Source organism: Malurus melanocephalus, unplaced genomic scaffold, assembly GCF_030028575.1.
Source record: "Malurus melanocephalus ecotype Western Australia unplaced genomic scaffold, MMel_1.1 scaffold_104, whole genome shotgun sequence".
NCBI classification, from domain to species: domain Eukaryota; kingdom Metazoa; phylum Chordata; class Aves; order Passeriformes; family Maluridae; genus Malurus; species Malurus melanocephalus.
Window position 1 is genome coordinate 622,637 of NW_026623336.1, and position 13,196 is coordinate 635,832.

General features: G+C 37.1%; 1 protein-coding gene across 2 annotated transcripts in view; it reads left to right on the plus strand.

The window, feature by feature from the left end:
* Positions 1-13,196, plus strand: part of TRAPPC9 (trafficking protein particle complex subunit 9) — a 438,425-nt gene that overhangs the window by 147,691 nt on the left and 277,538 nt on the right. For both annotated transcript variants that reach the window (XM_057369163.1, XM_057369164.1), the window contains one exon: positions 4,398-4,508. In XM_057369163.1, coding sequence (XP_057225146.1) covers positions 4,398-4,508 — 111 coding nt within the window. The remainder of the gene's footprint in view (positions 1-4,397; positions 4,509-13,196) is intronic.

The following is a 13,196-nucleotide window of genomic DNA, read 5'->3' on the forward strand; positions in this document are numbered from 1 at the left end:
GTTGATGGGAAAGTGAGATGAGTCAGGATGCGGAAAACTTGGCAACCCCCCTGAGAGTTTTTTTGTTTAAAGTGACTTTAAAACTAAGCTGGAGACAGAACTRCAGTGAGATTGTTCACTGAAGTGAGCCATCATTGCAGCTGCATTTGRGGTTTAATTCTGTGTTCAGTGTTTCTGAAGAATATCCTCTGCTGTCATTTCAAGTAATCACAATCCTCCTGAAAGAGATTTCTAGATCACAGTGTAATTGTCACTTGCCTGAAGTTCCCATGGCCCCAGTTTTGTGACTGCTTTTGGAACCATAACTGGCATTGTAAGATTTTAAAAATACAGCATGATTCATTGTGCTGCTAACTTCTGCTCATGCTATGTTCTCAATTCTGCAGTAGATGATAACAAAAAATCCTTTATTCAATAAATCTCCAAGTTGAATTAATTCAATTTTCATTTAAAAATAATATTAAWTTTTATTGTTTGATATCTGTATTGACTTAAATTTGCTTGTTATTCTGAGATGTTCTGATGATAAATCAATCTACTGAAGATGTTTTATTGCAATTCTGGTTTTTACCTGTATGAATTTCTGCAGTTTTGTGTCACTGGTAAAAGAAGATCTCAAATGTGACATTTATGGAAGATTTTTCAAAAGCAAACATCATGAACAAATAAGGAAGATTATCAAAATGGAAAAGTGTTTGGGTGCAGTGATTTTTGGTAGGTTCAATTTATTTGACCCAGACTTATTTCCTTCCCATGAAATGGGAAGAACAGTCAAACCCTTTCAAGAGCTTTTGTTCCATATCCTGGTGTCTCTACATGGCACAGTACAGCTGGGGATTGTTTCATATTGTGTATTTGACACCTTGCTAAACCATAAAACCAACCCACCYAACACAAACTAACTTATTTTGGGTGTTTTCAACCCAGACTTTAAAAAGGAGCTGATAACAGCAAAATGACCCCTAAAAAGAAGCCACTGGTGGCCCTTCACAATGSGTGAAATGTGGGAGATGTGATCTCYGCCTCCTCTGGGATGAATGGGAACTAACATTTACTTAACAAAATTTAGAGGGCTCAAGCTCTACCCTCCTCAAACAATTAAATATTTGCTGTAAACTATTATATGGTGGTGGGTAGTTTGAAAAAGGAMGAATAAATTGTGCATACATGGACAAGTCTTTCCCAGTTCCAGAAATCTGTGGCTTATGGCTGGTGTTTCTCTGCCAAACATGTCACTAGGCCATTATGGTATATAATTTAATCAACTTTACATCCATTTATTACTTTGAGTGTTTTCATTTTTTTTTCAGCTGGCACACTTTAAAAAAACCCTGATTTACATAGTGTTGAGGTCAGCACTGGCAGTCTAAGATTTAGTCAATTGTCTTAAAATCCTCAGAACAATATAATGTTTTAAAATCTCTGGTAATGAGCTTGGTTTAAGCAACACGTTGCTGCCTGAAGTTAAATATAGGAGTTCAGCAAAATCTCACTGGGGTTCCTTTATGGCACTTGCATGAACATGATTTGCCTCACAAATCTCCTTTACTGACACMGGTTCTTTAATTCCTGTCCTGCAAAGGATGGCCTTCTGTATGTTCTGCTGTAGGCAAAATTGAGATGAATTATTTGGCTTTCTTGTTAATTCTTGGTTTTCCTGGAACTTTCATAACTCAGGTTCATGAGTTCTACACAGTCCTACATATTGTAGAATGTTAAAAAGAAAAACAATGAAAAAAATTCATGTGTAGCAAATTGTTTTTTAACATCTTCAGGGTTTTTTTTTTTTTTTTTTTTTTTTTTTTTTTTCTTTAACTWTTTTTTGGCATTATGTCTGCTTTTCCAGAAGTTATAATTTCTTGGCTTCCTTACTTGGACGCAGCTTCTGTGTGAAGCTTCATGTTAAAGTATGTTTGTAACCTTCAATTGCGTTTGGTTTTCATTGTTTAGTAGTCTCTTTGATACTGTCCTGTATTACTTTTGATTTTTTGCACTAATATCTTATTCTTCTAAGTTTTCAAGGTACTGTAATAATTCTGTAACTTCGAGTTTTATTTTATTTTACTTAGACATTTCCCTGGAGTATTAACTTCAAATTGACAGGGAAAGTATTATTTCTCCTACTTGTCTATTTTGTGTAGTGTTGGAAGAGGAGGAAATAAATGTCATGATGATTAATAATTTTCAAGAATTCTTATTTGGGAATTTTTAATATCAGTGATCTTGTTTAGTCCTGAAGGGTGGCTGCTTGTGTAGGTCCTTTGTGGCGTGAATTGTTTTATTTGCAAAACTTTGGCTCTKCTGCCAGAAGATATTGCAGGAGGCTTGAATGGTTTTTCAGACAGTTGTTTGGGTTTGCTGTGGCAGAAAGAACAAATTCCTTCCATATTGAGTTTTGTGACCTTCATCTACTCTGGAAATTTCTCCTCCAGATCATCACGTTGTATCTGCTGGAGATGCAGAGGTTTCTGAGACTTCACAGTTCTCATCCCACTCTCCCAGTGATAAGATAGAAGCAGATAAAAGCTTTTCCCCCTTTTCTTTCTCATTCCTTTCTGGTAACTCAAATATTGTCCTTCCAGTTATTTCTTTCTTGTGACTTGTTAAGGAAGGAAGTTTCTAACAAGAGCCATGGCTCCTTATTTGTTCTGAATTCTGGAGTTTTCACATGTTTGCTTCGGGCACTTGGCTGCCTGTCTGAATCCCTCTCTAAGTTCAGTAGTCATTGGGGTTTTACACAAASAGAGAGAAATCTCTTAAAATATATATTAAAAAACCCTCCACCACCCCTGCTTTCGCTTTTTGTTTTTGCTACGAGATGTGACAGTGACCCCAGCAGCGCTTCCTTGCCTTGCAGTTCCTGACTGCAGGTGGCATCATTGTCACTTTGTCACCTAAGCCTTGACCTCCTGGGCTTGTCCCTGGGGCTGTTCCCAACTCAAGGGTTGGCAAAACATTTCCTCCTGGGGGTGCTCTGGAAAGGACATCTCTTGATTTTCACAAGAGTTGTATTATGAACCAGAGAACCTGTGTCCAAAGCAGAGCAGTTCTTAAACTCCTGCACCTCTGTGTTTAATTGTCTTTGGAATGGCATTTCAGTTCAATTGTAAATTATTGTGCAACATATAGAAATATTTAAATAAATATTTTAAATAAAATTTAAATTAAAAAAAATATTTAAATAAATATTTAAATGAATATTCTACACACAACTGTAGCTTGAATGTGCCTATTGAATGATGGCTCTGACAACTCTCATCTCACCCGAGAATATTTCTCTTTCTTCCCTTTTGGGGATATTTCTGTATTGTTCAGTAGCTTCTYAGAAAGTTTTGAATTTTAGATATATTGCTAAAGGGTTATTGCAGCTGTCTGATTGTATTTGGCATTTTGGGATCTGGTTCCAATAAATTTTCATGTCTATTATATTTTTATCACCAGTGCTGCTATTTCTGCTTAGTCTCACAAGGAAGAAAAGGTTGCAAATTAGAATAAAATTTTCCAGAATGTTAATTAGAATAAAATAYTAATTGAAAACATGAACATTAATTTTTATTAAACAGTAACAAAATTAGCAAATCATTAATTTTATTAATATTAACTTGACTGGTAAATATTATAAAGTAATATAAATCATAATAAAAAAGTTTGTTGGAATGAACTCTTGCAGTAAAGGTTCTATTCTGTAACTTTGTCAGTATTACTTTCTGAGGTTACCAGAAATGTAATTGGTGTGTTTGTATCAAATGCTTCTGGTGAAATATGGATTTGAAGGACAGTAGCTGACAAATATTCAGTTTTTTCTGTGAGAAGTGCCTGTCTTACAGAGGGGAGAATTCTTCCTCTCAAAGAACTTCTTCCAGAGGTTAAGTGCTCTAATTGCCAGCTTGTTTTGGTGTGTAGACAAGCCATGGAAATCGGATTGCTCCTTGACAATGAATTTAAACCAATTTAAATTTTTGCCCGCAAATTTGTGCCATAAAGAGGTAATGTCAGGGTAATTTAAAATAATAATACTTTTTTAATGGGAATGCTCAAAGAACTGAAAAAAAAACCTGTGACTTACTCAGCAGAAGTGAATCTGAAAGCTGCAAARTGAGAATATGGACAGGTGATCAAATGCTAGGGGGCTTGATATTGTGCAGGTCAGAATTGCCATGGGACTGCTTCTCTTTGGGGTGTACCTTTCTGTTTGGTTTTAGTAAAAAAAATTCTAATTATTTAAAAGRTTGTTTTAGTAAAAGATAAGGATACTCTTGTAATTGGAGTAGGAGATATAACATGTGAATGTATGTATTTTTTGCATGTATATTTATATTCATATATAAATATTAATTTTGATGAAGATATAATAATAGAATTATTGAAATTGTGCTTTTCCCCCTCCATSTGAGCAGCACCCGGCAGTGTCACCTCCTTCTCGATGTCTTCAATTCTACAGAGCATGAGCTGACCATCAGTGCCAGGAACAATGAAGATTTAATTCTGCACGCTGGGGAATGCCAGCGGTGAGTGCTGTCACTGTCAAAAGGGCCTGRGTTTAACTCTATTATTTATCTATACACAGCTGATGACATTTTGGGGCTTGTTTTCATATCAAAGAATAGAAAAGTTTTGCTTTCTTTAAGGTGCATCACTAAGTTTTTGCAATAGCTCAAGTAAATTTATTTTGGCTCTGCATATAGTAGTACTGAAAATAACGAAATACAAAACAGTTGCTACTGAGGTGTGCAGCTCATTTCACTTGCTGTTGTAGAGTGTTTGAATATCATTTCCATGTGCTCTGWATGTAATCCTGGTGTTAAAATCTGATCTCAGTAGTTTGTTATCCATTCCTACTTTTAAWTTTTTTTTTACATGGTTCCCCAGCTGTTTCATCACTTTTCCCACAAAGAAAACTACAAGCAGWAAAAATAGAATTGAAGCAAAAGCAATTCCAGTCTCTGCAGGAAAATATATTTCAGATCAAGTAGGCTGTTGTGACTATTGATTCTTACCACCCCACCAGTGTGATGTGCAGCTCATTATTAACCATTATTTGCCATTATGTACCCKCCTTGGATTCCTGCTGCTGGCTGTGGCCCGGGGTTCCTTGGTTCATCTTCTTCAGTTGATCATTACATCTGATTCCAATTTCATCTTAGAAAAGGTGATAATGTGAAAAAGGGAACYTTGCTTTTGGGTCAGGGGCTCCCTGCACTGCTCTCTTCTTTGGGAGAGTTGAGCTGCACTCTGTAATTAACTCCTGCAATTGAGAAAGTTGGTTAAAGAGAGTTGCTTTCATGTCTGCAATCCACCCTGTATGAATATTAAGTTCAAAGTCAAACAATGTTAATTGCAAGGAATGCAGCTGTCAAAAATAATTACAGAATAGGTAAAATAGCAGTAAATTTAGAATGCTTTTTGCCTTGGTGACTCCCAAAGCACAGCCAAGTGGAAATACGTTGACTCAAACTCAGGTTGAATTTTACTTTACAAAGGAATGGACAAAAATATCAGTAACATGCAATTCTTGTTCCTTTTATTTTGAAAGAATTGGCTTTTTTCTTTTTTTTTTTAAAAATAACCTAAATAGTCACCAAAATGTTGTTTTTCTTATCCATATTGGTTTTAAATTTTATTTGTGTGCCTCTTGCTTTTTGGCAGGTTTTTTTTTTTTTGTAGTTTTCAAACCCCTTGAAATTCTTCATTCCCAGTTTTTGGGATAATATATAACAAATAGAAATTGAGCTACAAATAAAGTTATAAAATTTCTTTGCATCCCTTTAGATGAATTTTATTTTCCTTTGGATGTAATATTTTAAATTTAAATATCCTTAAATCATTACATTGTAAAGGATATAAACCCTTTCATTAAGTCTTTTGAAGCAATCATTTAGCCAGGGAGATTGTATATGTGTTGCAAATTTAAACCTTTTAAAGAYAGTGCTTTTATTTTTATTGCAAAGCATTTTTTTCCTGTTGGTTAGAAATTGTAGTGAGTTTTCTATTAGTTCTAAACTCATTTATTATCTATTTCTTGAATGGTAAGTGCTTTTGATTGTAACAGTGTGCATATAGCTCCTATGTTGCCATGAGTTTTTAATTTTTGTTCTGATGGATCTGCTACAGAAGAGCAGGTGAAACATACACTGGGCTTTAAAATTTGCTTCCTACTCCTAGAAGATGAAAAAAAAAGAACTTTTTTTTTATGCAATGGTTCTGGATCTTTTCTTTTTAACACACGGCAGGTGTTCTCTGGAATCCACATTGGGACCAAGGTTTTCAGCCCAAATATACAAAGCTTTTCAGCACATCCCTCTTTTAGATTCTCTTATGAATTTTTCCTTTGGACATTGATTGTTATTAAATCTGATTAGTATTTAAAGAGAGGCTGTTGTGTCAAGTTCAGGTTGTTTTTCCCCTTCCCTGCACCTTTTTGATGCTGTCCTCATTCTCAATGTTTGCCTCATTCTACCTTTATTTAAATMATGACTTTTTGCCAGCTTTGGTCACTTTCCCTTCCTTTTGTAATTTACTCCCTCTCCATTCATCACCATCACTTTGAGATCTCCCATCCTGACACAGTGGAGGCAGCAGGAAATTGTTTTCTTCGTCCCTGTTGTTATTGCTGGGGACTGTAAGTGTTTTCATATTTTCTGCCTCCAGACCTACAAAGAAGGATAATGCTGCATCCTGCTTACTCTGGCCTCTTTGCTCCYCACTTTGGATGTTTAGAAAATAAAATAACTTGGAAGTTTTGATGTGTTGCCTCTCTTTTCTAGATTTYAGAATGGTTGCTGTAGAGCAGAAGTTTTTCCCTCCTGTGCCTGAGAGGGAATTTGCAGAGGATTCTTGCATTGCTTCCATGGAAAATGAGGAATAGTGATGGAAGTTTCTGGGTGCTGCACTAATTAGAGCAYTCTCTGTAAAACATTTGATTTATAATGAAGGTACACAATTGACCATGGTGCTGGCAATGGGAAGGGTGGARGAGATGGAAGCAAAAATGTGAAAAAAGTCTGGAATTGTCAGCAGATCAATGCTGGCACTGCCAAATCTTTCAGAGTCCCTGTAGGGCAGTCCCTGGGATCCATCTTGTAGTATCTGTATAATTTGGTGCATTCTAACCCTGTCCTGTTCTCTGGCTTATTTGTATTCATGAAAAATGGATCTAATGCATACACAATATTTTTATTTTAAGGTTTGAAAGGCAGTTTTCTTCAATTAACTTAGAGACAGGGCAATTAAAGCTGCTACAATAACACTGCATATGGCAGGAAAAACTGGTATTATGCTACTTAGGAGAAGTGACATCCTTTAGGCCATTAAAAGACTATCTGGAAAATAGATGCCTTTTCCTACAGTAAGATTGTTCTGCTGACTAGTGAAAAATATCATTTTAGCTTTCAGTAAAGCTTAAACTTACAATTTGCTGTCCTTTTAAAGCCAATAATTGAGATTATTTGCTGTGAGCATTGTAACTGTTCTTGGAGATAAATATAAGCAGTGTTTCTCAGAAGTGACATTCTTTCCCCTYTATTTTAGGATAGAGAAACATTTTGCTCCCTGTCATTTTATAGTCAGAAATRATAATTTGGGCTCAGTGATTATTTTGTTCACTCATCTTTCTGCCTTTCATCGTTGCTTGTTTTGCAGACAAACAAATGAAGGGATCAGCCCTTTTTTTCCCCCCTGTATCCCCAGATGTTAATTAAAGACCTTCATCTTSCCCTCTCTGGTTTCCACGTGACTTGAAATGTTCCTTTGCATCCCATTGTGGGACAATTAGTGACGTGTTTTACTTTGAGGTCTTTTGTTCCCACGAGATTATGGTGGGGAGGGAAGAGAACCAAGACTCCTCTGGAGTAGACAAGGAAAAAACAGGAGATTTGGCCTCCCTCTCATGTGACACTGGTTAAAGAAGAGAGAGAAGTGAGAGTTTTGGAGGGTCATTTGTTGAACTCTTGAAAATAATTTTAGGGTTCATTGCAAAGAGTCCAGATAAAATTATTTTTTGCTGCTTTACATCTGCAGGACTTTTTTAACTTTAATATCCACAGGAAAATGCACTGGGGAGCTGGTGTCCTGATGAAAAAATGTCAGCCAAGCTGTTCTGTGGAAGTTCTGGCTGCACTGAGCGGTGCTGAGATGTTGCAATGTCTTCAGTTAATTTAAAAYATGTTTTTTATACCACACTGTGGTATCAACATGTTTTGTTCATCTCTCCTGTTGAACATATGACACGTGATGATGAGGGAAGCAAATTCTCTCATGTCTGCTATTAGAAAGTTCAGCCTTCAGAGGTTTTTTTCTGGATGAGTCTCTAGTTTCTTGAAGAACAAAACTGTTTCTTGAAGCAGTCAGCTGCACTGTTACAGGAGTTTTGCAATGAGCAAAGTGGAAGTGTTTTGAATGTAGTCAGTGGTTAAGTCTGAACCTGTTTATTGAGATAATCAACAGTTGTTCTGACGTGGACAAATATAGCAGACAGCTCTTGGAGGGGAATTGTAATAATGTCTGTGAACAGAAAAAAGTGTTGCCACTAGCAGTGATTTGAATTTATTGAAAAGTGTAGGTACRGTAATTATTCTGTTTCTTACTTGATTATCAAACCATTAAAATTAAATTTCATGACAGCCCTCATTTATGCCTAAATCACTTCATAATTTATGGTAATAGATGTTATCTCATTATGTGCCCCAGGATATCTCATTTTGTACAGCACACCCTGCCTTGCCTTCCCGTTTCCATTCCGTGCACGGTGTGTCTGGCACCCGGGATCGTGGAACATTATGGGATGGTCAGAGTGGATCCATCCTCTGCTCTGTCCTTGTGGGACAGCACAACTGAGCTGTTAAAGCCTCCCATGTCTGTGACACTCACACTTGGGGTCTTTACATTTAAACATTGCAATTTCAGGCTGTTCTGGCCTTGGTGTGAGCACGGGGATTAAAGCTTGGGATGCCCAGGGTAGGACTGCGTGAGGAGCTGAGAAATGAGGACCAAACAGGACAGGACATTGTCAATGGAGAAATAGTTTTGTTGGTAATTCAAGTGGCAGAGACTTTTATTCAAAATTTATAAGATCTGACAAGTGCTGCTGACCCAGGGGGATGCCCATGTGAAAGAACCTGATGGAATTTTGGCCTTTTTATTTTTTTAATTGGGAGTTGCCTAATTAAAAATAAGCTGAAATAATACTGCAGTAGCAAAGTCAACACTCAAGTTCAAGCTTTCTTTCTGGSTCAGCAGTTTTACCTTGCCTTTTAGCAGGGTTACAGGGTTAAATGAGTGGGTTTGCTTACACATATCCTCTAAGTTTTGGTTCTTTTTTATGGTCAGCAGAATTAAAGAATTTTCACAGTTTTGCTAAGTGAACTTTTGTGTCTATTAACTTTACCCGGTTTGATTTTTTTTTTCTGTTATATTCTAATGAGACAAGAATAATTAAAGAAAAAATAGTATTATTTTCACTATTTTACCTCTCATTGCATAATGTGGTGTTTCTTTCATTCATGGAAACTCAAGAATTTTTTAAAAGCCCTTTGTCTGCCTACTAATTATGAGGGCCATCTCTACTGCTTAATTATTTGATGTAAATATGTTGATTAACTGAGCTGTGAAGTCTGTGCAGTGCAATTTCTGCAGCATTGAATAAGTTCTCTCTCACTTTGAAATAAGTTCTCTTTCAAAGGGAACAAAAATTAAAAATTCTGCCCCATTTTGTACCAAAAGTTCCCCTAAGAAATTTATAGTCCATGTGTAAGTAAATGATGATTTCTATTTCTCATAGCTGCCAAGTCAGTGTTTAATTTGTGTGTCTGTTTATGACAAGGCATGTTGTCTGYATGGGAGATTAATGATTTTTTTCCATACATTGCTGTTACAGTTTATGTTTTAAAGACAAAGCTGCTATGATTAAGGTTTTGCCTGCTGTCTGGAGAAAATAATATTTCACAGCAGTTGCCTTGGGTCTTCATGTTAAATCTATGGCCAGCTGGATATTTCTRAGATACTTTCAAGTCAAATTGTGTTAAGTAAAACATGAAATTCACCCTTTGTTGTCAGGGTAATTGTTTTTATTTTGTCTCCTATTTGTCAGTTTTTAAATTGACTTTATTTTTTTTAAGGCTTGCCTTTTTCTACTAATAGCCAAATGAATCTTTAAACATAGTACATGATTTTGAGTGGATAATTAGTTATTTTCAACCAAAACATTGTAAAGGAATTGCTAGTTTGGGTTGGAAAGGGTGATATRTCTAGCCCTGGTCAGATCTGTAGTATGAACCAGTTGTGATGTTCATATTTATTTGAAAGCACTTTGCAAAAACTGGAGATGTTACAGGAGGATTCTKCAAAAACTATAGAATGGCAGAAAAACAAACAAAAAAAGCAAGAGCAATAGAAGAAATAATAAAGATAAATTTCAGTTTTGAACTGCTTTTGTAGTTAAAGTATTTAAGCAATTAATTTGCATCTCATGAAAAATAGATGCTCTTTTGAGGTCCCTTCCAACCTTGTCCCTTCCGTGGTTCTGGGGCTTTTGTAAGGTGCAAAGAGGATCACAGGGGGTTGAGAGTCCTCAGTGTGACTGCCCTGCAAAAAACAGATGTGATCTAAGAACAGGAGAAGCAAACAGAGGGAATGATGGAGAGAATTATTCAGTTCTGGTCACAAACACAGGGCAAAGAGGAGTTCAAATGGTAGAAGATGCAGGTGACCAGTGAAAAGAAAGCACTTGGGCTTTGGTTTGATAAGTGCAGTCAATTTAAAAGGCATTATTAATGCATTGTATGAAGTGGGGACAGAACAGGGCTCTCCTGTAAAGGTTAAAGGAAGTGARCATATGAATAAAAAATGAACTTTGAGCTATGAATGCATCGAGAAATGAAGAGATTTCCAGGCCTCAGGCATCATCAGACTGTCTCCCTCGTGGAGAAGTGGAGGCAAAGACCCTGGCTGCTTCTGAGGTGTCCTCAGTGACATTGCCAAAGAYCTGCCTGCAATTGCCACACTTCCCAACTGGAAGACCTTTTCCACATTTTTTGTCCCTGTAATTGATGAGAAAAACCAATACCCTTGTAGGTTTTACAGCARTATGTTCCCATCCCTCTCTCTGCCCTGTCCTGAGTGCAATATCATCCTTTTCTTTGGAATAGTTATGATGTATTTCCATAGGGAATGCAGATAATCTCTTTCCTCTGATTTGCCTTTGAATTTTGCATTTCTCTTTCTGTCAAGAACATGTGTTTGAGCACAGATGAATTTTCCTTCTCCAGTTGCTGGTAYGGGCACTTTCCCTTTGGATCAGCATTCTCAGACTTCCTGAGAAAGGGGGTTTTGTTTCTTCTCTCCCCTACCCTCCTCTCCAAAACTCCATGTATTCATTATATCAATCCTGGGATACTACACAGGGTAGGCAACTCTCTTGGTATTACATGACTTTCCATAAGATTATTTTTCTTTTCCCAGTTCTTCAACTGACTTTTCCTAAATCAGGAGTGACTAACTCACTGGATCTAGCCTGCATGGCAATTTTTCTGACCTCTTTGAACATTGCCTTGGCCTCAGAAGACCCAATTTGCACTATTTATAATATTTTGTGTATGCAGCTGGGGAAATGGGAGCTTTGTGAGCGCAGGCCAAGTTTGTCTCTGACAGGATTTATTAAGTTTAACAGGGTACAACATAAATGTGGCTGGATAGGTYGGCCCTTACACAAAATATCACACAGATGTAGAACGAGTTTGCTGTCCCAGTTTTAAATGAGCTATAAATCACTCAAAATCCAAACCAGTCATCTTCATTTTCCCCTTAAATCCTAAGTAGATTACAGGTTGTAGGACTTGCAGGGTTCAAAAGCTATSTCTTGAAAAAAGTCAGAATAATTGATTTCAGGATTCAGATTTAGAATTTTTTTTTAAGAACTTTTTTTCCATAGAAGAGACCAGACTTTTTCCTTCCTTATTTTCTTCAATACTTGGAAAAAAAAACCCCTTTATTTATTGAAGGTTTTGCATGCTAGGCAGAGTTTTGGAAGCATTCAACAAAGTGCAGGGGCATGTTAAAAAATTGGCTGATGTGCTAATACTTTTTAATTGGGCTTTCATTTTAGTGCAAGGTATGTGGAAGAAAAAGTAACAATGTAAAAAAAAAACCAAGTAATTGTTTCCTTTGTTAGATAACAATAGAGCAACAAGCTAAACGGAAAAAAAATGCCCATTCCTGAAGGAAGTCAGAGTTGAAATGGCTTGTGCTTGCTYTTAGTTCACACATATTCAAACCAATAAATTCATACTGTGGTTTTAGAAAATCATGTTTCAACATTGATGGATGATGGAAACAAGTGGAGAATGGAGGTGAAYATTATCAACCTTTCAGTGTGCATTAGTCTCCCTGCTAGAATGAAATACAAAAATACCAATATTCTCAGGAAGAAAAGATTCCATGGAACTTTGGTGTTTGTCCTTTTTCCAGTAGATTTTCTGAAGACTGAAGGAGAAAGAAAAGTCATATTAATCAACACTGTTCTTTCTCCCCACATTTGTCTGTATTTCTGTGAGACAGCTACTTAATCAAAGTTTCTGTTTTGTCTCAAACCTGCTCTGTGGTGAGCACAGCTGAGGTTTCTGTTGGCTGCCTCTCTTAGCAAAATCCCTGTTAGAAACCTGGGAGTACTGAGTGAAATGATGGCAGACATCACAAGGTGGAAAGAGGAGCTCAGAGGAGCTCAGACGAGTAGGGAAGTGCATTTGTGCAGCTCCAGCACAGTTGGCACAGCCCAGATTCCTGTCAGATTTGCCTTGTGGTGTCAGTTCAAGGCAGGCTGCAGGGATTATTCCTGCAGGGATTATTTCAGAATTCCTTTTACCCAGTGGGATGCAGCAGTGCCCAAGGCCTGGCAGGCAAAGGGAGCTGCTCTGAGCTCTGTGCCTGARTGGGAGCAGCAACACAAAGAATAATTATCACTCACTTTTCTGGTGCTGTGCTGCAAAAGTGGGGCTCCATGGCTTCCAGGTTTGAGTGGAAAACTTCAGAGGGACCTTCCCTACCCACAGTGCTCTTTGATTTGAAAATCTACCTCCTCATTGATAAACTTGCCAAAGCCAGCAGTTATGGGCATGTGTCCATATGAACTGGTTCCTCTGTCACTTCCTTTTGTCCTCCAAGACTTTCTGTCTTTCCAAAGTTTGTCCTAATCTGTCTTGGGGTTT